General features: G+C 40.9%; 1 protein-coding gene across 1 annotated transcript in view; it reads right to left on the bottom strand.

Annotated features, from left to right (window-relative positions):
- Positions 1-1,559: 1,559 nt before the first annotated feature.
- Positions 1,560-23,190, bottom strand: part of nup93 (nucleoporin 93) — a 31,609-nt gene continuing 9,978 nt past the window's right edge. The window contains exons 4-22 of the mRNA XM_044357132.1: positions 16,451-16,513; positions 14,872-15,000; positions 12,660-12,734; positions 11,813-11,905; positions 11,484-11,623; positions 11,215-11,347; positions 10,840-10,997; positions 10,560-10,725; positions 10,213-10,306; positions 6,032-6,223; positions 5,819-5,945; positions 5,627-5,699; positions 4,966-5,010; positions 3,478-3,594; positions 3,207-3,325; positions 3,001-3,118; positions 2,744-2,827; positions 2,509-2,637; positions 1,560-1,927 (exon numbers count right to left, since the gene is read on the bottom strand). Coding sequence (XP_044213067.1) covers positions 1,817-1,927; positions 2,509-2,637; positions 2,744-2,827; positions 3,001-3,118; positions 3,207-3,325; positions 3,478-3,594; positions 4,966-5,010; positions 5,627-5,699; positions 5,819-5,945; positions 6,032-6,223; positions 10,213-10,306; positions 10,560-10,725; positions 10,840-10,997; positions 11,215-11,347; positions 11,484-11,623; positions 11,813-11,905; positions 12,660-12,734; positions 14,872-15,000; positions 16,451-16,513 — 2,166 coding nt within the window. The 3' untranslated portion in view covers positions 1,560-1,816. The remainder of the gene's footprint in view (positions 1,928-2,508; positions 2,638-2,743; positions 2,828-3,000; positions 3,119-3,206; positions 3,326-3,477; positions 3,595-4,965; positions 5,011-5,626; positions 5,700-5,818; positions 5,946-6,031; positions 6,224-10,212; positions 10,307-10,559; positions 10,726-10,839; positions 10,998-11,214; positions 11,348-11,483; positions 11,624-11,812; positions 11,906-12,659; positions 12,735-14,871; positions 15,001-16,450; positions 16,514-23,190) is intronic.

Genomic DNA, 23,190 nt, shown 5'->3' with positions numbered 1-23,190 from the left:
AATGAGCCTCCATCTGTGTTCTCTCAGGCCAGACTGAAGGACAGAGAGTGTGGGCCACAAATTTAACAAAGGGGATTGTGGGTGAATGTTTCCGAAGAGTTAAAAACCTGCTCAGCATTTGACTGAGCATCGCTAGGCTGTTGCTAGATAGTCCAGCGAGAGTGTTCAGGTGGATTACAAAGGTATTGCTGGGTGGTTACTATGGTGTTGCAGATGGTTGCTAAGGCATTTCCTGGTGATTGCTATGGTGTGCAGTACTATTCAAATCATGAATATTGAGCCTTAGTAAAACCTAAACTGGGATTTCTCAAAAAGTGTAAAAGATATCAGAAAGATTTGAGCATAAAAAGTTTGGTGTGGTGACCTGTTTAAAGTTGATGTTTGAACCAAAGTATGATAAAGTTCAATTAATTTCAAATAGAGTGTGTGTGAGCAGTCCTCACAATACTTTAAGCCTATAGCATTATCAATGGTAAAAATATGGCACCCAAAGTGGGACAAGGGGATAAAACAGGCTGAATTTCTTATGAAATAAGCCAAAATCTCACTGCTTTTTCCCACAAATTAAAATATTGTGAAACCTAATATGACTAGCTAAGATGTATGTTCTGCAGTTTGTTAAAAAATGTCTCCTCCCTTCGTTACCCTAGAAATCACCCCTCTGATACAGAGACAGACAGAAATATCCCTCCAGTCTTGCAAAGTTCAAGCCAACCAACCATCTGCCAGGGGACAGGACGTGTCACAGATACGGCACTACAGCCTGTGGAAAAAAACATGGCGGTAGCCCGCAAAACATATGACATAATGTACTGTAGACAGTAACTTATTAAACCAGAGGAAATTAACATATCCCTGTTATCAAGAAACTCTCAATTTCATTAACGCTTCATTCTGTAGAGTGAAAAACTCGAGAGACAATGTCAAGAGTTCTTTGTGTACATCTTCCTACTGTCTGACAAAAAGTGTCTCTCTTTAAATGATATGAACGGTGGCATATTCCCCTGATCTAACAATTAAACTGCTGACTGTCCCTCTGGACATGTTTACTGAATCACAATGTCTCCTCTTTCAAAGCAGCTGTACTCTAATGTGTTGGCTGTGGTTTGTTCATTTATTCTCGGGAATAAATGATACACAAATGAGGACATAGAGGACGGCGTAGAGAATGATGTTTCTTCCTATTTCAAACCTGGTAGTTGATTCGCCACACAAACACACTGCAAGGTGAGTTATATAAGAGTCTCGCTCTCAGGACATAACTGTTGTGACCATTGTAAAATGGAAAATTGATATTATGATTTAAAAGCTACATAGATTGGAAATTTCCAAGACTTTGATTTAAGTTTCATGGTAGATGCAGAGCTGTTGTTTTGTCCTTTGGCACGTTCTTAAAGACTTAACTGACCTCCTGCATGCAACAATTACAGTAAAAACATAACACATTTTAAAAAAATGAGGCTAAATTAAAAAAATGTGAATGTAATGGACATGGACAAGTGTTTCAAAAAAAAAAAAAGACAACTGAAAAGTAAACTTATTTTTTTTATTCCAAATCATAATGATACAAATATGAAACAACAAAATGGGAAAAAGGAACAAAACAAAAAGAACAGACTGAAACAGGAACGGGTGATGTATGTAAGGACGTATGTTGTCACACTGATGAATGCAAACACATGAGTGTGTGTGAATACGTTCATGTCACCAAAACCAAAAATGGTTTCTGGTTGTCAGGATGGTGTGTATGTATGTGTGTGTGTGTGTGTGTGTGTGTGTGTGTGTGTGTGTGTGTGTGTGTGTGTGTGCTGACATCTCAGTTCATCAGTAATTCCATCTGCACCAGTCTTGCGTTTGTGTCTCCGGCCATGTTGTAGGGAATCATACCAGCAAAGGTGATCAGGGCTCTGGCCTGGCTGCGCAGTTGCTGTTGTAAGAAGAAGAAGAAGACATGTGGGACGTTAACATACCGCTGATACACAAAGAGACTGTTTCTGTGCATCCTGATGAGCTCCAAATGTGCTGAAGAGAATTTATGGTGGAAAGTCTGGGTGTGACTAACAAGCTGCCGCTTCTCTGTGTTTGATTGTGACAACAGAGAGTAAATATCTGTTGGTACCAGATCACAGAATTGGTTACCTTTAATTATCAACAGACAACAATGTTTGAAATAATGATGATAAACCTATTTATATTAGAGCATGAGCAATATCCCAGCTCAGATGATCTGAGCTTATCACAGATATATATCTTAATAATGTTTTGTTTATGGGTTTGAAAAAAAAAAAGAATATTTGCCAAGATGTCATCAGATTTAAATATTAATATTGGTACTGGCCTTAAAAATACAGTATCTACTGAGCTCCAATTTATGTTGCACAATTCAGAACTTCACCTAAAAATAAAAAAACTCCTGTCTTTGGATTTCTTATAGTGGTTTATGTTTTGTGGTGAATGTTTTAGTTCATCCTGCTGTAATCAAAATGACTGTTTTATATCTCTCCTCACCATGTCTCTGTCCTCTATAGTCCTCTGCGGCCGTCCTGGTGTGCCTGCTGGCGCCCCCTTCAGGCGCTTGTACTGGGTGAACAGGATGTTCATGGTGGCCAACAGCACCTCTGACAGGTTGTGACGCAACTGAGGACGGAGGGATTTTTTCTTTAAAAACTACATTTTTAAAAAGAGTAGAACATGCTCAGAGAGTCTGAAAATCATTTTTTCAGTGTTCAGAGCTTGATCACACCTCATCACTGAAGTTCCTGAAGGCAGCGACTCTCTCCTCCACACTCTCCTGACTGAGAGGAAGAAGCTTTAAACGCTCCATCACCTGACAGAGAAGCACAGAGAGGGACACAGTTAACGGGAGAGCTGTACTACAACATGTACCGTGTCTGGTTACATGCTAGGTGAATTGAGCAAATGACTGCTAAACATACAGCAGGGAATTTGGGATCATTTCATACATCGGTCCTCGCCCTGTATCATCAGAGCTGTACTCACATCATAGGCTCTGTCGACATGACCAGCGTGGTACTCGTCAAAGAATGTCATCAAGTCTAACAGCAGGTAGAAAGTACTGTCGACGGACTTCTCTCCTGCTATACCCTGAGAGCGATACCTGCAGAAGGAAGAGAAAATGACTCAGTTTGAGGCATTTCTGTGATCTTGATTAGATTTAAAATAGTGCATAGTGTGTGTGATTTTACCTCTCAGCGATGGCAACTGCTGTGTTTTTTAGCCTCTCCTTGTTGGACTGAGGAGCGCTGACCTGAGCAATGACCGGACTCAACAACCTGTTCATCAGCTCCAACACCTTATCTGGGTTCTACGCAGAGACAAGTGGAAAGAGACAGAGAGTGAAGGGAAAGGAAACGGTGAAAAGATTTAAAACCAAACCAACAGATGCAAATGACAGCAGTGCTGCAGGAATACGGTGCACGGTACAGATGCAAAGATCACTGAGTGAAGTCTGCTCACCTTTGCCAGCTCGTAGAGTTTGACTGCTTCCTCAAACAAGCCCTTGTTCTCAGCCTCTAGAGCCACTTTACTGATGATAGCTCTGGTGTCCCCGGCAAACTTATCTATGACTCCAGGCTAGAGAGAGAGGAGGAGGGAAAACCAGAGTGAGGCAGAGAGTATTACAGATCTGATGGTGGAGCACAAGATCACCAGAAGAGTAACTATACATAGGTTGCTGGTTTGATTCCAGAAACTTAACGTGACAAAACGTCCAGCCACGTGGTGATTATCAACACGTGTGTCACTGGATTTATACGACATCCAGACAGTGAAAAGGAAAACTAACATATGAATAACACAATAAATGATGGTGGTGGGAAATTTTTAACTTTTTAATTATTTATAAGCGTGAAATGGGATCCTGTTAGCCTTTAGGCAGAATTACATGCCTATGAATTAGTGTATGTCAGAGAAAGCATTTACATTAGCAACATTACCAAAGCGGTAATAATTCATGCACTTGATTTAGTGACAAGCTAAATAACCCTTCAGCTTATTTCCTAGACATTTTTGTGGTAAAAGTCAAATTATTAGAACAAGCATCAATATGTTTATGGTTAACCAAAAATATGCCTCCTTTGATACATCAAAACTACCCTTCAAATGCAAAATCACACGTTTCTAAACTTAAATGTAACTGTGACAAATTCTGATCACAGCATTGACGAAGAATCTATTATCAGGATTCTCCCTTTAAACAAAGATTTAAACAAAACATGATTCTTGGGCTCTGTGCCCATTTTGTCACAATCTAGTCTCACAATCATTCAGAAGAATAAATATATCTTTTTAAGTTTATCCCAGATTCTGCATCACCCATTAAACCTAAGAAAAGATCAATATTTGTAATCGATCAATCAATCTGTTCCTTATGCATGAAGCAAGATTATATTAATATACTGTAAATTAACCACCACTGCAGTATGTAGTTAACATTACATGAGCTCAGAGGTTAATATAATGCAGCCCTCGACTGGACAGTAAGTAGTTTCACAAGACTTTGACAATGTTACACACCACACAGTGTGGCTGCCATGTGGGTGGGAGGAAACATGTAGCAGTATGAATTTGAGGAGGAGTAGGGGGGCTCAAACATCACATCTTACATAGTGCTGCGGGCACTGTGGGAAACATCAAGAAACTTTGGAAGGAAGGGCTACACTGAAGCACCGTGGAGAGCGTTTTGATCCGTAACAGCGGAACAGAGCTCTGCTAAACAGGGAGTGTCAAAACATGTAGGGGATGTTTTTAAGGATTTCTGACCATGTCTGACAGACTGAAACTCTCACACTGAGCAGAGAGGAGAGAAAAAAAGAGCGACTAAGAAGAGCCAGAATAAAAATTAGAAGCAGAGAAAGGAGAACAGAAAGACGTGACTGGAGATCAGGTAAAAAAGCAAAAGCAAGTACTGGATGCTGAGGAAGATCAAAGAGTGAGTCCTCCTACCTTCCTGCTGCCGTCCTTCTCTAATCTCCCCAACAACATGTCAAACTGTAAAAAGAGAAAATATCAAAAATACTATATCAAAAACACATGAAATATAAAAAATAGGTACACAGCCCTGAAATAAATATAAAAACATCACTCTCAATCAAAGATGAAAGCAGAGTTGTAGTCTATGTCCATTAAGTGTAAAAAGATTGCAGAGAGTAAATTTATTACCAACAGATGTTAAAAAGTGCATAAACATTTTAAAATTCTCAAAATTAAAGGGAAAGGGATAATTAAAAAAAAATAATCAGAATTGGTATTTTTGCCAAATATGTTTGCAACAGGTAAAAATGGCTGTGACTCAAATAAACACAATTTTCTAAAATTAGATTTTTTTCTATTTTCTACCTATTTAGATGAAAATATTGAACAGGTTTGATAATGATCAGGATGTCCCAGATGGGGTCAGGAGCAAAGGAGGGCAGTTAACTGTGATGCTCTGAGCCTCTTGAAGAAACGAGGCTTCGTAACGACCTTGCTGACACGCAGATTCTGAAAATGTATCTGGGACGGACACATGAGCTGCCACATCATCTAGCGGGCACTTGATATTAACTGTACCTGTATTAACAGGCATCTAAAGACAGCGCGGTCTCTGTAAAAGTGGGTCACTCACCTCTCTGCTCTCAATAACAAGTTCACTGACACAACGCATGAACATGTTCTCTCCCTGGCTGTCCTTCTCGTTGCTGTAGAGACACATAAACAGAGTGAATGTCACTAGATACACAGGACAGCTACATATAGCTCATAATATTTGTCACACATCCCCTCTCTCTAACTATCTATATAGTACAGGATTACTTACCGTAAGAAGTAGAAGTACTGCAGGGCTTCTCGTGGATCAGTGGACTCAAACTTGCGAGTGTAGAGCATGAGCAGACGGATAAAGTTGAGGCGACGTACTGTGGGAGGGTCACCGGGCTCCTGACTCACTGCGCATAGAAGAGGTGAACGCGTTTTTAAAACCAAAACCTCTTTCTAAAGTTTCTTTCTACAAAACGAAGGAGATCATACTCACGTAGCTGAGCACTTTGGCCAGACGACTTCAACAACAGCCGTAGCTCGTACAGGACCAGCGCCACGTGCACGGCGTGACTCCGAAGTCTCTCAACACGAAACAAGAAAGCCACAGCCGCCTCAAACTGAGCTGTCAGGAACAACACCTGGAAATACAGGAAGGGCTGCTGGCTCGCAGAGAAATGGGACTCCCCTGTTGGACAGAAAGATGAGAGAAGGGGGACGGTTTGGATGAGGCGCAGTTATAGTTTTAAAGTACTTCAGTGAAGTATTTCTGTATTATTTAAACCTGCAGGTGAATTCAGGAGGATAGAGATCACCTCCAACATCAGATGTGTTTCCTTTTATTTTAGTTTCAATAGTTTGAAATTCTGATTTTTTATCCTGCACATATTTTTTTCTCATAAATAAATAATGTTTAATTGTAAAAGCTTCCAACTATTGGCGAGGAGTTTGATTGGTTACAGAAAAAAAAAGATATTCAATCTGTAAATTCATGTGAGACATTATCTCACATACAGTGTCTGTATCACACATGAATTGAAGGACACAAGTCCCAGTTCAGAACTGGTTGGTGTGCAGCGACCCAACAGTGACATCATTGAAGAGTTTGTCCACATTTCAGTGTTTGTCGAATGAATCTTAGAAGAAGGGGGCAACTCACTGAACCCTGAACTGCAGCTGCTCCTTCTGAACTAATCAACCTTCAGCATGTTTTTTGTTCGCTGTGGGGTCACAGTAGTATTAAGTCTACGGTGCTTATTAAATGTACTGGTGTCCTGTTGTATTGTAAACAAAAGCTCACCCACACAGGTGTTTCTAGCGGGAATAAACATGTTCTAATAAGAATATGTGTATAATTTGTCCCACGCAAACAGCAGCAACAAAGCTCACAGCAGAGTAAGAGAGCAGTCAATCAAGCACACGACTACACAGTCAGTAGAAATCACCTCTGAGGGTGGAGCATGCAGGAGCACCAACACAACTGCGCATAATGTTTCCAAATATTCATGTTTAATTAAAAAAATAAATTGATAAATATTTAATAGCTAATAAAGAAAGTTTGATAGTCATTCAATGACACTGCTGAACTTCCCACAGTTGCTATGGCAACTAACATGCAAGAATTTTGAAAACATTTTGTCGAGCACAGGTACTTAGTCATCAAGTTTACTTTTTAATTAGAATCCTTAATCCTCTTGCTGGCTGAAAGTTTGAGGAGTAGAACAGGGTGGACCATGTCAGCCATTTTATAGCCTTATCTCAGACTTACAGCACTTTAGTTCAAAAAGCAAGCGCATATGAGAGAAGAAGAGAGAGGGAGAGAGGGATGAAGAGAAGAAAAAGGAAGAGGGAGGAGAGATAAGAGTGTGGGTGCAGGAGGAGGAGGGAGAGAGGCTGCAGCAGAGTGTGCAAACAAGAAATGAGAAAGAACAAATGCACACGTAACGAGAGGACATGCAGAAGAGGCAGAAAGTCAGCGGGAGGAAAGAGGGGAGAACTACTGTGCAGGTGTGAGGAGAGAGACGGAAAACGAGGGATGAAGGATAAAAGAGGAGGACGGGGTGGGGGGGGGGGGATGCGGCGAACGAGTGACGGGGACAGAGAAGCTGAGAGAACAGACGAGAGCAGGCGAGCGCTGGCAGTATGTGAGAGAAATGAAGAGAGGGTTTGGGTTTTACGTCCTGCTGTGAGGCAAGATGGAGGACAACAAGGAACACTGTGCCAGACGACCGGGGGAGCCGCAGAGAGAAAACAGAATGAGGCTTCAGGCTGCACTTCCCCACTGAGCGGAGAGGGTGGGAGAGGGGAGGCGGGGAGAGGGTGAGGGCTACTGAGAAAGAGAGGAGAAGAGTGCGGTCTTATCTGAACGGAGCAGGATCGGCCTGTGGAGAAGGACACACCCAGGGGAGAAAACTGTGCTTTCTGAAACTGTGGGAGAGAAAGCCTAATGCCCCTACGCTCCCCTTTTTTGTGTGTGTCATTGGGCATGTGGTTTATTTATTTAGAAATGAGTGTGGCTGAGTGGCTGATCTGAAATTGATGGAGCGAGCTTTTAAGCACGCAGATAAGAAGAGTGGTGTCCAACTCTCGCCAAGAAAGCAAATTGGTGAATTTCCCAAAATGTTGAACTATTCCTTTAAACGTCAACATCATTAAATGAATCTGCCATCCATAATCCAAACTGATCTATATACAACACCACCATCACTGATGCTCCAAAGTCTGACATTCCAGCATCTAGTTAGTATCTGTTGCTATAGGAAACAAAATAAACTAACAGAGCATCTACAATGTTTTCATCTCGTCTCAGTTCCACCTGAATTTAACCTGCAGCCGTTCTTCTGACTTTACTGAAGGCATTTGATAAGGCCTATAAAGAGACAAAGTGAGAGGCGTTATTTCATTTTCTGCACAGACAGCAGGTGACTGGCGGTTGTAGCGCTTCCGAGGTTCAGATGGGTGAGAAACTCTCCCGGCTGAATCATCGGTACGAAAGATGAGCAACTGTGCTGCTATTTCTACATTTGGCAGTTTGAAATCAATTCACCTCCAGATTCTGGATCGGTTTTTCCATAATCTCATGAATTTCTGTTCCTTCTGTGCTCTGAATTCGCTACCGCTTCTGCCTGGTTTCTTGTTCGACGGCTGCTGAGGCTCATGGGTATTGTAGTATTTAGAGCAGTCTGCTGTACCAAAAGCATGTACCTAAAACATGATCTAAAAGCTGAAATATTATGTGATGGTTTGCTATAAAGTTGGCAAATCATCCAGGAGACTCTCATATTTCTCTGTTTGGGAACACTGAGGTTAGAATTCAAAGGAAATTTTAAAGGAGAATTTAGTTTAGAAACAACTGACTGTATATTAGTATTACATTAGATAAAAGAATCCAACAGGATTACATTAGACATGGTGCATCTGTGAGTGTAGCAATTCAATGCCAGTTCAGAATTCATGTGAAAATGTGTCAAGTCCCATGTGGTTAAACATACAAAAAAAGGTTGTTTGGCTTTTACAATAGCTTCTCTGCAATCCAGGGCAGGTGTGGATCCACAGGAGGACAGTAGATTAGTTTCCTTTTAGTGCAACCGCACAATAAAAAGACTGTTTATTTAGATCACTACTACTAGTAACCTTTTCGGCCACTTTGCAGCCTAGTGACACTGCTGTGATTTGTTTGTTAGTCCCCAATAACAACCGTACATTCACTTTTCTGCCTGTGAGCAAACAGATACTGCATCTACAAACACCCTCTACTGTTTGCTGCTCCGTGTGTCTTTGCAATTATTCATCAAGAAAAATAACTGAGAGCTGGAAATTTTCATTTTTTTTAAAAACTGATGATCATCTCTGTGCGTCTCTGTTGGTTCCAAAAATCACAGCTTAGTCCAAATCTTTGTTACCTTGACCCAGAATCAAGAGCTCAATGTTCATCTTTCAACAATTGCTCTGCTCTGGTCTGGTGAGACACTAAGTGGTAAATGTGTGCAGTTCTGCTTTCATTGCAGTCCTCAGCCGCCCGACAGCTCAGGGTGCTACGCGTGAATTCTGGCACATGAAGAACTCGTTTTCTTTTTCAGTGAAACTCATTAACCCCTGCTGTTTTGAAGGTTCCTTTTTAATCAAGCACTGACATAAGTTATTATAATAAATGGCCTCCATCCAATCACGCTAAAAATCTGATGTTAATGATGACGCTCATCTTCTGGGGTCATTTTATAGCAAGTAGGCCAATGAACAGACTCACAGAATCTGGACTTAGGGATATAATAGCATAGATACACAGACAGGTTACAAACACTGAGAGACAGGAGGAATTAATGAGTGTACAGTTACAGAACAGGAATATGGGAAAAATAGAAAGTAAGAAAAAAATTCAGAAAAAAGGTAGCGATGCACTGAACGGTATCTGCAGCAGAGGTAGTTGAAGCAGCAAATTTCAGGTTACAGTCTTAAAAGTCTGTTCCACAGTCGGCACCCAGCATGCATGCATAAATCTGTGCCTGTGTCCCCGACGCAACCGTTTCACAAATACTACAGAGGAAAAGATACAGGAAAGAGAGGTAGGATGGGGAGGCAAAGGGATACATCACAAATGCCGAGAAACTAAAGTGTAAATATTTGTGCTCATTTCTAGAGTTGGGAGAGACAGATGGAAAGAGAAACAAAGTTCAATACCGTAGTCCTCCAGCAACTGTTTCTGTAGCTGCGGCAGGGTCAGTCTGTCCTGCGGAGAGCTGCTGCCGTCATCATCAAAACACACCTGGTTCAACTGCAGGGAGAAGACAAAAACATGGAACACGAGATGTAAAAATAATGACAAGAAATTCAACAGCTCAGCTTACAGGGAGAACTTTGCGTTGCTACGAATTAACAGCAAATAGTACACACAAGTCCATGGAGCACCGGTGAAGCTGTAAATGGAACTGACCGATATTCATAATCAAGAGTCCCTTAACTGGAAAAAAAGACCAGCTTCTGTTTTTAGTGTGCCAATACCAAAAAACAAAAGAAGTCTACTGTACCTTAAGCCAGAGATAGTCTTCAGTCTTATCTGCCACCTCTCCGTGGTTATCACTGATGTCACATTTCCCGATCAGGCAGTAGACGGCTCTCTTGTAGGGGTCAGCGCTGTTCCTCAGCACTCTGCGGTAGTGGAGACGAAGCTTGTTCTCTGAAGTTGGGGAGAGGCTGAAGGGAAGAGACAAAACAGATGAAAGAAGAAGAGAACGATTACAATACAGCTTGTAACTTCCTTAACCTATTTAGACATCTCAGCAGAACAAATAGCTGAGGGCTTCTCACCGCCTGTCAGGGCTGTTCATGTACTCCTGAAACCAGCTTTTGAAGTCTCCTAGCTGGTGTTGCACTCTGTTCACCACCTGCATGGCTGCGTTCAGGTCTCCACAACGCAGACAGTAGTAGATCACAGCCCACACTGGGTGGCCCTCTATCTCGCCGTCCTGTCACGCACACACACACATTTAAAACAGTTGTGACATTTCTTAGTTTTTAAGCATAATTTTCAAATAAATACTCTGTTAACATAGTGTGCTTTGTGTAGTGCATGCTGATTATTATTATATGACCATGACACTGCCACTTCTTGCCAATCTACAATATACACAGCTCCGGTATGGATAATGTGTCCAGTTGAAAGTGTGTGTGTGTATGTGTTACCTGCATGCCAGGCAGAGGCCCTGGTAGTTTAATGTTGAGGAAGCTGCGGACTAGTTGGTATGTTCCTGGCACCCCTCCTAGTTGGGCCTGATGGAGGTTTCCATACACAGTCACCATGGTGTAGTTTTTATAACTGGGAGAGAGGAGAAACACACAGAGTTTAGCTCAGATTTGGGCTACTACATGTCCAGGGCTTCCTTAGATCCAGTAAAGGTTTAACCCTAAAAGCTTAAATCCTTTGAAATGAAGACTAGCCGCTAGATTTTTACCTGTTCTCAAGGAAGCTGAGCCCCTGGCGCACAAAGGCCATTTGCATTTCTACAGAAGTGCGACTCTTGAGGGCGTCTTTAGCTGGAAACAGTGACACATCCGTCATCTGCTTCACCATCAGCCACATGTCTGACACATTCTGGAGGGAAGAGAGAGAGAGGGTGACGGGCACATTTATACGCAGAAATGCATATAGAAAACAGAATGTATATGAGCTGTCAAATGGAGTAACATTGACACATATTTTTGCAGAGGATGAAACTGTGAACATCTGAGAATAATTGCTCTTTTTATGATGCTAGCACATGCGACAGATTAATGTTCTTACCTTGTCATCCAGGCTTTCTGCTACAGAAGAACATAAGTCTCCTAGATTAGGCTGAATGTGACCGCTCACTATCTTCTCATTGAAAATGTAGATCTGAAGGAGGAAGACAAAAAAAAGGTTATAAACTCCCCGAATGGAAAAATGCTCAAGTTTACGGTTTAATTTCTATATTTGCAATAAGAAAAAATGTAAATCTGCCTACAACTCCATCCTCAGCTCCACAAGTAAAAGCAAAACACTACGACCACCGAGTGAAATGGTTCATGACGAAAAACAACAAAAAAAGAATCAAAATATTTAGGAGGTCATCAAAAAAGATAAGAAAAACTAGACAAATGACGCCGCAGGCAATGTGTCGACACATGGTCGGAGGAAAAGCCACGTTTAAAGTAATGCGTCACACAGCAGATGAGAGACAAACAGAGAGGGAAAGAGAGAAGGTCACACAGGATGATGAGGGAGGACGTATGGTGGAGAGACACAGAGACAAAGGGAGAGAGCGAGAATTACCCAGAATCCCCCTCTACCGACCAATCAATCGATATGTTTGATCTGCCACTTCCTGCCTGCTGTGACCTCATTTTAACTGAACGATCAGACAGACGGCATCACAGACTGACTGCATTTCAGTTAGAATTTACACATTTGAGCTCAATTCACTTTAACAACAGTCAAGTCAGGAAGTGAAGTATCAACACAGTTAAGTTGGTGTCAAAACTTTATGTTCAGTGGAAACGTTTAATTGATCTACAGCAAATTCATTTCATTATTCATATTTCTGACTTTGGCTCCCCTTGTTTTAGTATAAAGAAAAGACACCAAGATGATTACACTCATTATAACTCACCTGTCGTCCATAGGCCACCTCCACGCTGTCGAGGGCGCTCCTTCCTGGAGCCGTCACTTCACTCACGAAACTCGGCTACAACAAACATAGAAGCCACAAATGACTTAATACCTTGCATGCATGTTTTTTTAACGTTAAAACAAACGGAATGCTAATCATCTGCCACTGATATTGTCATTTGTGTCAAACGTGACATTATCAATTAGCATCTTATATGATCCTCTTTTTTTCATGCTGAATATTCCGTGTTTTGAGGATCCGTCCATTCATGATAGACTGACAACCTGACCACAGTGTTTCCGTGCCTCTTGCCCGATGCATGCTGGGATGACACACGGGATGAAAGTCATACGCAGTTATTCTGGTTAGTGGGAGACAGCTAAGCATAGACTTGCTTTCAAGTAGATATATTCAGTCCAAGTAGTTCAAATATATTAAAATCTAGATTTTTTTTTAATGCATTTGCTTTTTTCAATTCCTTTGCTGTTACAATTCTTGAGGTCATTTATTGTAGCGTCCTCCAACGGACTGTAGAGAAGACAAAAGCTTTGATGGGAGTGACTGGAGCTTTGCTAAGATACTTCTGAGTTTTCACTGGAACTTATGTTGTGAATTATCAGCTGAAACTCTGCACTGATTTACAGTTTTTGTTCATAATTGTTTCTTGCAACTCACAACTTGCCCGCCGCGTTATTGCTCATGATAAGACCTCTCAAGACTTCACAATGTTAACGACATAAAGGCGTCACACAATCAAACAGACAATAGTAAAATAAACAAAATTTTTCCCACAAGTCATCTGCTTAGTCAAACATAATAGAATTTACCCTAAAAACACAGCTCGGTAGTATAAAAGGACCATCAGTGTTCTGTTTCCTTCTTCTTCTTTTTTTTTTTAAATCTACCTACAAAAGCGCAGTTAAATTAAATATATTCTCAATTTGTATTCAGAGTATCACGTCGGTTAAATCACATTCACTGCGGCATAAAAATGTTTGGCTACTTTGCTTTGTTTGCTTTGCTGTGTTGTTTTTTGGATCAGGAACACATACTATTGACTAGTTTGACCTTTCGTGGAGGAGGAGGTGGTAGGTGCGTATCAGGAGGCTGTAGCCTTTGTGGTGTGTTCAAGTGCAACATTTAACAGAAGACGTGAGGTGATGCATCCTTCTGTCTTTGTTCTGCTTTTTCTTTGTCAGTTTGTCAGGGCCTTTATAAAAGGTGCCTCAGTGGGGATTTCTTACTCTTTCAAATACATTTTTAGAGTTTTAGTTTCGATCATATGAGTATACATATGTCTTTATAAAAAAGCAAAGTATGTAAAACATTTCTAATCCCTCTAATCCCATGAATCCTGGACTAAAAAGGCTCATAGAATATGTAATCTTGATCTGGCGTAATTGAAAGAAAATGGCGCTACAATGTTGACTAGTAAGAAAGTAATAAAAACTAATATTAAAGAAAAAATGATCACATTTCTCATTTTCTGTCATCTGTTTTTGAATCTTCAAAGTACTTGGTTAAAAAGAAATAACACCACTGCTAAATTATTTTTTTTACAGAATTAAATATTATAATGTTAAAATATCAATATTTTCTACATAGTACACAACTTGAGTATGTGAGAACAAAATGAGATCAATATTATTCCAGAGGACTGCTGTTGAATTTGTTGTATATTCAGAAATAAACTGCAAATGGTTTAAAATCATTTAGAAATTAGCTCTTTGATTGTAAAATATCAGATCAGTCAGTTGAGAGCTGACTCACTTAGGGAATGAAACCTGTATTCTGAGTCCTACCAAACACTGAGAAAGGACAAAAATAGACATTTCTTGTGGCCTCTTCATTATTAAAAAGCAACAGCAGTGGACCTGCCATTTTCTTTTAGTCTTTTATTCATTTTTTATGATAGATCTTGTCAAACAGAGGGCCAGTGCAGAGCTGGCTCTTTGAGGAAGTGAGTTCTACAACTTCGAATTAAATGATAAAATATACTGTCAACGACATACATTATGTTAACCTTAAGCATGGGCTTTCCCTCTCAATAGTGCCTGCAGCACACTGCAAAATTAAAATGACCCTTGCCTTTAAGTATAACACTGGCATCTGAGGTGTCTAACGGTAAAGATACACGTTTTTATTTAACTTTCACCACTTTAACTGTGGAGGCTCTTCCTCCTAAGCCAGCTCTGTGTTGCGTGTTTTGTACCTCCACATCTTGACTGAAGTCCAGAGCGTCCTCTCCTGCTCCGAGCAGTGTGTGCAGCACTCTCTGCTTCACCTGCTCCCACTGGACCAGCATGGACTCACGATGGTACTCTTCAGCCAACAGGAACGTCTGAAACATACAGTTTTCCAATGTTTTGGGATGTGCCTACATTTTACTGGTGATCTTAACAGCATCAGCAGAACAGTACATTTAGGATGAAGTAGATTAGTTGATTTATTTAGTATAAGAAGAATTCTCTCCAAGTAGCCAGACAACCTAAGAAACATACAACACACAGACACATCCACTGTACATGTAAAGAACATAAAGATAAACCCAACAAGGGCACACACCTACACCTTGACTCATGTCGAGATTGTACTACTCCACCAGGACACACTGCCGTCTATTTTAACTCTCCATAGAGACTCAAAGTGAGATAATGGGAACATGAGATAATTGAATCCTTCCGATCTCCAGCTCAGGGAGATGCAAATCTAGACTAGAGTCACCATTTACTGAGTTAAATTGGTCACTGCCTGGATCCCTGAGCTCTTATATTTAACATTTCTGATTTGTGTTTCTGTAATATGTCAGTACAGTAGAGAGATTGGAGGTAATTTAGAAAGAGTGTCTCCATTACATATGTAGTTTATCCACCAGAGAGCACTGACAAGTTTATTTTTCAACTGAAACAATGTCAATGTTGGTATTTGCCTCAAAAATCCATGATCTGTTGGGCTTCACTAAAAATGTAAACTAGACACAGACAGCAGTAAAAAAAAAGGTACAAATTTAAATGAGATCATGTCAAGTGGCTACTGTGAGACTGGACAACTGAGAGTAAAATATGTCATTTAACAGCCCGATAGCACACATTTATTACAATATACAGCAGTCAGATAGAAATCTGCAAGAACCTTCAACATCTGTGTTCTTTTTAATCTTTAGTGTATTTGGTTTTTCCATCCTTGCACACAAGTCCTTTTTTTACTCTCTCAGGGAGCAGAGAGATAATGGGAACAGCAGCTAATTAAACGCAGGGCCTATTAGCTCTGCACAACAGGGAAGCCATTTCAAAACCATTCCCTAAAGGTTCACACCAGAAGGACTTTTAGATCATAGCAAGCAGAAATTATGAAAATTTTGTTTTTTTAAAGTGTTCCTATATCGTGTTGTACTAATATCCGTACACGCTGCAGTGCTGAAAACTCACCTGATTTTGTAAAGTGAACTACTGTCTTGTCAAGGGTAAGACAAGGACAGATTTAGTGACAAGACAGAATTAAAAAAAATCTATGCGATAACACAATTTAGCCATTATGTTAAAATTTAAAAAATGGTATAATGAACATTATTGTTACTATGACTGCAGAGGCTAATTATCTGTACCCTGTTCTTTGAAATGTGCACCATTTCACCGATAAAGAATGAAACGATGATGTGGGTTTTGTGGGCCGTCTGATTCTGGAGGTGCTTTTAAACTGGTTTCCCACTCTGCAGGAATTGGATTCTGTCAGCCATCTGTAGCTCTTTTTGGACCTGAGAAGCAATCAGACACTGCTGGGCAGATACTGACCCTGCGGCGTGATTCCTCGATGGCTGACAGGAGCGCGTTGTCCCTCTCATTCTTCAAGAAGCCCTATGGAGAGACACAGAAGAGGCAGAGAGAGACATACAGATGGAGAGAGAGAGAGAGAAAAGGCGTGACAGAGAAAAGAGGGAAACAGGGAGAGAAAGAGATATTAGCTCGACTGGACAAAATGAGGCAGAGATAAAAATGAATGCAGAGAGTTCTGAGGGGACAGATTTAGCAGGCGCACCTGCAGTTCAATTTTCCATCCTAATTTCTCTCTGCCCCTCTCATGTCTGCATGTGCATGTCTCATGCACTGCCAAGATGAGTGAAACGTATGGTCGCTCTTTCATACAGACTTATAGGCAGTACAGAGAATTGTCCGCACTTTGAGCTATCCTAATTCTTCACACGTCATCTTGCTATGAGACAGCAGGCAGCGCAGCCTCCATTTTGGTGTCATCTCAAGATGGCTGCCCCTGCATACATCCACCTCCCTCCTCCGGCTCTCCCTATGAAAACGGTAATTATTCACATCCCACTCGAATATAACAAAACTACTTATCTTATACACAGAATCTGAGCAATCAAGTGATTAAGCGGTACTTGTGTAACAACTGGAGTATGCAGGAGAGTACGTGACAGTACTCTTTAGAAGCAAAGTCAGTGAAGACAGACGTGCATGAGGGGCAGCCATCTTGAGAAAACACACCAAAATGGCAGCTGTGCTGTGTGCACTTTGTCCTCTAAAAGCAAAGACAAGAGTGGCTCACTGGCTGCGTTGCTGTATGACAAATACAAGTTTACATACAAAAGCTTTTCTTTCCTGGGTAGAATATTGTGATTCAGGTTTTTCATATATGGACAATTACAGCATAATAGCTGTAAATGAGTCAGAACCAAAGAAAAACATTCTCTCATCTCTTTATTTAGAAATACTGATGAAAGAGCCTTTCGTGTCGTCAAATTGAAGACATGAAGATGCTCTTGGTTATATATTTATAGCTATAGCTGGTGCAATGCCAGGAGGAGACAGAACCGCGCATGAAAAACAGGCTGAGATGGTCAAACAAAAAATGTTTTTTTTAAAATGCTTTGATAACAAAAATACTTCCAAAAAGCTGAAATAAAAAGACGACTGATTATCTTGTATCATAAGCAATCAATTACAATCACATAACAGAATCACATGATCAGCACGATGAGTCATTTGAAGAAAATGTTGTGCAGTACTGTTTACTGATCAATAGCATCTAAACAGACTGATGAATCTATTCTTTTTTCAATTAACCATCAAGTCGACAGTATGTCAAAAATACTGCATATACTATGCAAATAATAGTAACTGTCACATTTCCCAGAGCATTAATTGATGTGTTCATGACTCAAAAAACAATGTGTTTAATTTACAATATGAAATAGAGGAAACTGTACAAGCTGGTACCAACAAATAATAGTTTATCAATCCATTTTCTGAATTGTTGCCGTCATTGTCTTGCCATCATCTAAATGTTAAAATAAATAAATCTGAACAAACTAACCACATATAAATGTTCACTACTGTGGCACAAAGAGAAAAACAGCATCATTATCTTTTAAATGAACGTTTCTGAGTACTACAATTATTTGGAATCCTTGGTTTGCCATTTAAAAAAAAACAGACTATTGATGATTCATAAGATCAGAAAAAACATATAAAGTGGGAAAATGTAATGAATGCAACTTTTTGAAAGGACATGTTGACTTTGCAGTTCATATTGTCTGTGAAAGTTTCAATTAACTTCAACATTGATCCTTTGTCATCATTCTTACTTCTCAATATCAAAAATGGCAAAAGTGAGGAGACAAACTGCACACACAGAAAGAATCTGACTGTCTATGATGCTTTGTTGGATCAAGGTCAATACATCAGCCAAGAAGTGCTGTGTGTAAATTTGCATTCCTGAGATGTAAAGCTCATTATTATCCCTGAACAACCTGAGAAAGGCTGCATTCTTACACTTTATGTAACAAAAGGCCTTCTTCTCTGACATAGTAGCATCTTAAGTTGACGGAACGTTGTTCCCTCCATCACACAATGGCATATTCATTTACTGATGACATTTTTGGCACTCTCTGCTTTCATCTTAGTGCACCTGGTGAGAGAAAGTGCATTTTTCAAAGCTGGATAGAGATTATTCTGCTCTACAAGGATGTGGGTGCTCTTGGCTTCCCTCTTTCTTCTTTCCTTCCTCTCTCATCACCTCTCTTGTGTCCCCTATAACCCTCATCTGCTGGCTGCCCTTCCTACTTCAGTCTCATTTCTTCTTCTTCTTTTCTTTCCAATCTCTCAGCCTTCAACTCTGGCACTGTATTCCTCTCCTCCTCTCTCACTTTCATCCCTCCGTCCTGACAAAGAGAGCACACTGGAAGCACGAACATTGACGTTGCGAGTGAAAAACTTGAAACAACGTCAATATCAAAATTCAATAGTGACTGATAATTATTGCATTGAAAACTCTTACTAATGATGCAGCAGCCTTACTAAAGCTGGAAAAGAGAATGTATGACTGAGTTATTCTTTATACCTGCTGAAACTGATACTGATGAAATGATGAAGGCTTGCTGATGTAAATACTGTGGTCCTTTTCAGGGAAAATCTATCTTAACATCCTTTAGTTTGCAGGAATGTGTTAAATCCAAACCATTTTGCTGCTGCAGTGGCAAGTGAAGAGGTCTGATCAGAATAGTAAGTATAATACAATGAAGTTAAGTGGTCTTATTTTTAAATACTATCTCTATAATGGTGGAACTATGGCTTGTAACGGTCCAGCTAGCGAAATTTTTTTAATCTCAAGAATGAGTTTAAGCTTGTCTATCGCTTGACAAGAGAAGTAGCACAGTGGCTGAGATGTGCCACACAAAGAAGGAAGGCAGACACTAGTATTCTCCAGAAAATAGGACAGAGGTATATTCTGTTGCGGCATGGCTGCTGCAGGTGTGTGTGGGTTTACATGGAAAATAACTGGTGGATGTTTTGATCTTACACTGCTCTTGTGTGTATAAGAGCAGCAGTATATATATGTTAACTTTTTCTTATTTAGGTCCTTTATAGAAACCGTGATACAGGGGTGAAAAACTTTAAACTTCAACTTGCTCAATCTGCTATCTCTAAATGGGTCAGTAATTAATCTGCCTTTGAGTTAAAGAAGCAGCAATCATTCAGGTCACTAAGTAGCAATAACAGTCAGAGACTATCAGAGAATTTCTATCCATGTCCTAACACACCATCAGTGTCTTAGTAAGCTGCTGACAGCTTGGCAGAGATCGAAAATGTCTTCATGTTCGTGGACAACAGTTTACTTTCAGTTTTCCAGGTGCATGGAGTGACATCATCTGGCATTATACAGCTAAAACTAAAAGGTCTAACTCACTGTGTTGTGTGAAATTACTAATACCATAAGTCTATCTGAATCCATTAAGGAGGAAAATAAGTACCTCTCTCTCCACCCTGCCCATTTACCCTCCTGGTCCTTTCTTCATGCCCTTGGTTTCTCCACGCTCCTTCCCTCCCTCTTTCTTTCTTTATTTCTCTATCTCACTTTATTCCCCAGGAGAGGCTGAGAATAGGTCTATATTTAACGCCTCTATCCAGACCAGAGAATAGAATAGAATAGAGTAGAATAGAAAAAAATAGCTGTAACAGGGGCTTATGGGATCTATCTAATACAAGAGAATAGGAGACTGTATTAGTCATGGTGAAAAATCATTATTCCAGTAAATTGGAGGAGGGGAAATAAGACGGACATCTTTTCCCGAAACAGGCAGGGCAGGGAGGTCTGCTCTTTCCGAAAGCATCTTAAACAACGGTGACACATTGGGCAACTCTGGACGACTGCCGGGCAGTTGCCTCAGCATTTTTGCCCTCACTGAAATACAGAGATGTTTCATTGCTGTCATTTTGTTGCCTGTTGCCAGCTGCGCTCGCTCTGCCAAAACACTTTGCCTATATGACATTTTTTGTGCCAAATGTAAATTGACATCTTAGCCTACAGTTGGGGCCAAAATTACCATTAGTCTGAGAGGCAAACGCTCTTTCCTTTGGAGGAAAGTCTTTTTGCCTCAAAATGTAGGTTCGATGTATGTGTTAAGATGACATTCTGTGGATCTCTTTATTCAGATTATGTAGATCTTTTTATTCAGATAGGTGATACGGTGGAGAAGCTAACTAGTTTTACTACTTCTGAGAACATTTCAAAGCTTTACAAAGGACAGGCACGGCACCATTGTTGCTAATATCACTACTGCTAATTCTCATTCGTGCTAGATGGCTGAAAGAGTTGGCATGTTATTCATCCTGAGACACACTGTACCCAGCATTTCACACAGACTAAACACTGCCGACACTTCAATCCCTCCTTGTATTCATTCCCAAATGGTAAAAATACAAAACATAAAAAAAACATAAAAATTGAAGTGGCGTTTTAAAGAGCCACAAAGACACATTTAGACCATAGAGTAAACAAAGACATTTTAAAGTTAAATGCATGCTTATTACCTTCAATGATCAAATGAGTACAGGGTTATAGGTGTGTCTAAAGATGTACAGTATGTTTTCTGTTGCCCCACCCCTGTATTGTGTATCCTCAGAGATCTGCAACCCACTGTGAACACTCACAGCCTGCTGGCCAGACAGCCCAGAAGCTTCTAGAGGAACAGGAACACAGCCACAGAAAAGAATTTCATAACTGGAGATAAATCAGGAAATACTCCATCGCTGTTAAATACGAATCGGAGCCGCGTGTCGAGAAATAAAAGAAAAAAATTGAAGGTAGAACCGAGGATTAGTCTGAGCTTTAATTAAAAAAAACAGAACTGATGGAAGCTTCAGTCATTGTTTTTCATTTCTGCTAAAATGCGCAGATATTAAGAAAGATCAGTGGACATGCCTCTCTAAAAATACACCTTAATGTAGACCGAGGAACAAACACGACTGTATTTTTAGGCAATCATATAACAAAGTACTCCTTTAAATGTATGTATTTGGTGAGCATGTGTCTTCAAATACGCATGTTAACATGCACACATGGGCCGGCACACATAAGGCCCTCTTTCTATGAGCCTCGGTCATGATAGTTACACTGTCTGCGCCTGAATGAAGCCTCGCTCTATGTTCGGGGAAATGAGCCGGCCCGATTTTTCACTCTTTCGATCTGGCTTCATGCTTATCACATACTATGAGATGTGATGCAGGGATACATGGACTTTAGGAATCTATAGGGTACATAAGGACAGTCACAGAGCAGTTGAAGGGGAAATGAAGGGAGGGAGCCTCGCTCTCTGTACCAGGCATCGTGAAAGTAAGAGTAGGAGGTTTTCTGTCCTCATTTGCCATGACACAATGAGCCGACCAGTGCCCGAGAGTGTGTGTGTGCGTGTGTGTGTGTGTGTGTGAGAAGCCCCACCCTTCACTCCTTCACTTCCTGTGTAGAAAAAATATATACATTAAGTACTACCGCATATATTCACATATATGTGCATATATCTATTTGAGACGATAATGATTGAGTCTAATCATTAAAAAAAAAAAAAAATCAGTTAATACAATCATCATCCATGTTCTCCATATAGCCACAGACAATGTAGAATAACCAGAGAGGCGATGGGAGAAAGACAGACAGGTGACGAAAGTGTGACAGACAAAGCACATGCCTGTCTGATACTGTGAGTGTGTGAGTATGTGTGTATGCGCGTATAGGTAATACTCACTCATGCTCAGCGCCTGCGTGCCTGCCTGGCAGACAGACAGACAGACAAGAAGACAGGATGAGACGAGGAAAAGTAAAAAAAAAAAATAGTTTTTCGTTTCTTTGTCTGTGCCCAGGTATCTGGGCTTTGACAGCCCAGACCAACCTGCATCGGCCCTCCGCCTCTCCATACCTCTGTGTCGCTGTGCCAGGGCAGCAGCAGTGGCCGCCATGCTGGGGCGTGTTCCCTGTGCCCTGTTGAGCCGGCATGGCGGTCCGCTTGCAGCCTTTCCCCCGTTCGAAAGCAGGCCAGTGACTCTTGCGCGTGAGCCGGAGAACCAAGTGGAAGTGCCACATCAAGACTCACTGGAGGTGGTTTTATTGTCGGAGGGACGTACCAACTGAGCATTCAGACACAGGGGGGATCCACAAGAAGGAGCTATGGATTCATATAGAGTATCTGTTCCCACCACTAGCTGACACCCCCCTCTCTCAGCCCTTCTCTTCCATCCTCTCTCTCTCTCTCTCCCTCCTTCACTTCATCCCAGCATCTCTGACGGCCCTCTGCCTCCTCCCTCCCTCATTCCCACTCATTTTCTTCCTTTTTTATCCATCTATGCATCCTTTCTTCCCTCCCTCTCTCCTCCCTCCCTCAGCTCAATGCAATTATAGTAATGGATTTTTTCCCCCTCAGTTGATGGCTTCCGACATCCTGTCTTGAAATGAGGCTAATCATGCTCTTAAGGGTCATGTTTAGTTAATGAAGGGTTTGGGAGGCACATAGGGGAAGGGGAAGAGGAGGGGGGGGGCATTCCTATATGTAGGCTGACTATCACAGCACACACAAAGCAGTGTGACTTAGTGCACACACCTCCACTAGTATAGTCTTGTGCAGATGGCACACACACACAGGCACATGACATATACTCGCCGTCGTATGTGCAAGCCGGCACAGATGAGACTGAAAACGCCTGCGCCCACGTGCTGTTAAATCTACGCTACATACACACACACACAC

Source organism: Thunnus albacares, chromosome 7, assembly GCF_914725855.1.
Source record: "Thunnus albacares chromosome 7, fThuAlb1.1, whole genome shotgun sequence".
Lineage (NCBI taxonomy): Eukaryota > Metazoa > Chordata > Actinopteri > Scombriformes > Scombridae > Thunnus > Thunnus albacares.
The sequence above is the reverse complement of the archived record's forward strand: the minus strand, read 5'-3'. Positions and strand labels throughout refer to the sequence as shown.